At 36.0% G+C, this 303-nt stretch overlaps 1 protein-coding gene across 1 annotated transcript in view; it reads right to left on the reverse strand.

Moving 5' to 3' along the window:
* Positions 1–303, reverse strand: part of LOC119590973 (heme-binding protein 2-like) — a gene marked incomplete at its 5' end in the record, with an annotated part of 3,374 nt that extends 3,071 nt beyond the window's left edge. The window contains 2 exon segments of the mRNA XM_037939706.1: positions 53–109; positions 269–303. Of these exon segments, the coding sequence (XP_037795634.1) occupies positions 53–109; positions 269–303 (92 nt within the window).

The following is a 303-nucleotide window of genomic DNA, read 5'->3' on the forward strand; positions in this document are numbered from 1 at the left end:
CACTCTGTTTCTCTCCTTATTTATGAGCAACACAAGTAAGCAAAATACTCACCCCAGCATCTTTAATAACAGTATACGGTGCAATTTCCTCCGGTTCCTCGTCCAGCTCCTGAGAAAAAAAAATATAATTAATTCATCTTCATTCAGATTAATCCTAACTTCACATATCCTCATTTTCCTCATTAATTATTCTTACAAATTCCTACAAATTTCTTGCAAATGGGAAGATTTGAAAGAAATGTTAAAGAGAGAAGGAATGAATACTTACGAAGGCTCGGCTGACTGCCAGCACAGTAAGACAGA

This window comes from Penaeus monodon, chromosome 28 (genome assembly GCF_015228065.2).
Source record: "Penaeus monodon isolate SGIC_2016 chromosome 28, NSTDA_Pmon_1, whole genome shotgun sequence".
NCBI lineage: Eukaryota > Metazoa > Arthropoda > Malacostraca > Decapoda > Penaeidae > Penaeus > Penaeus monodon.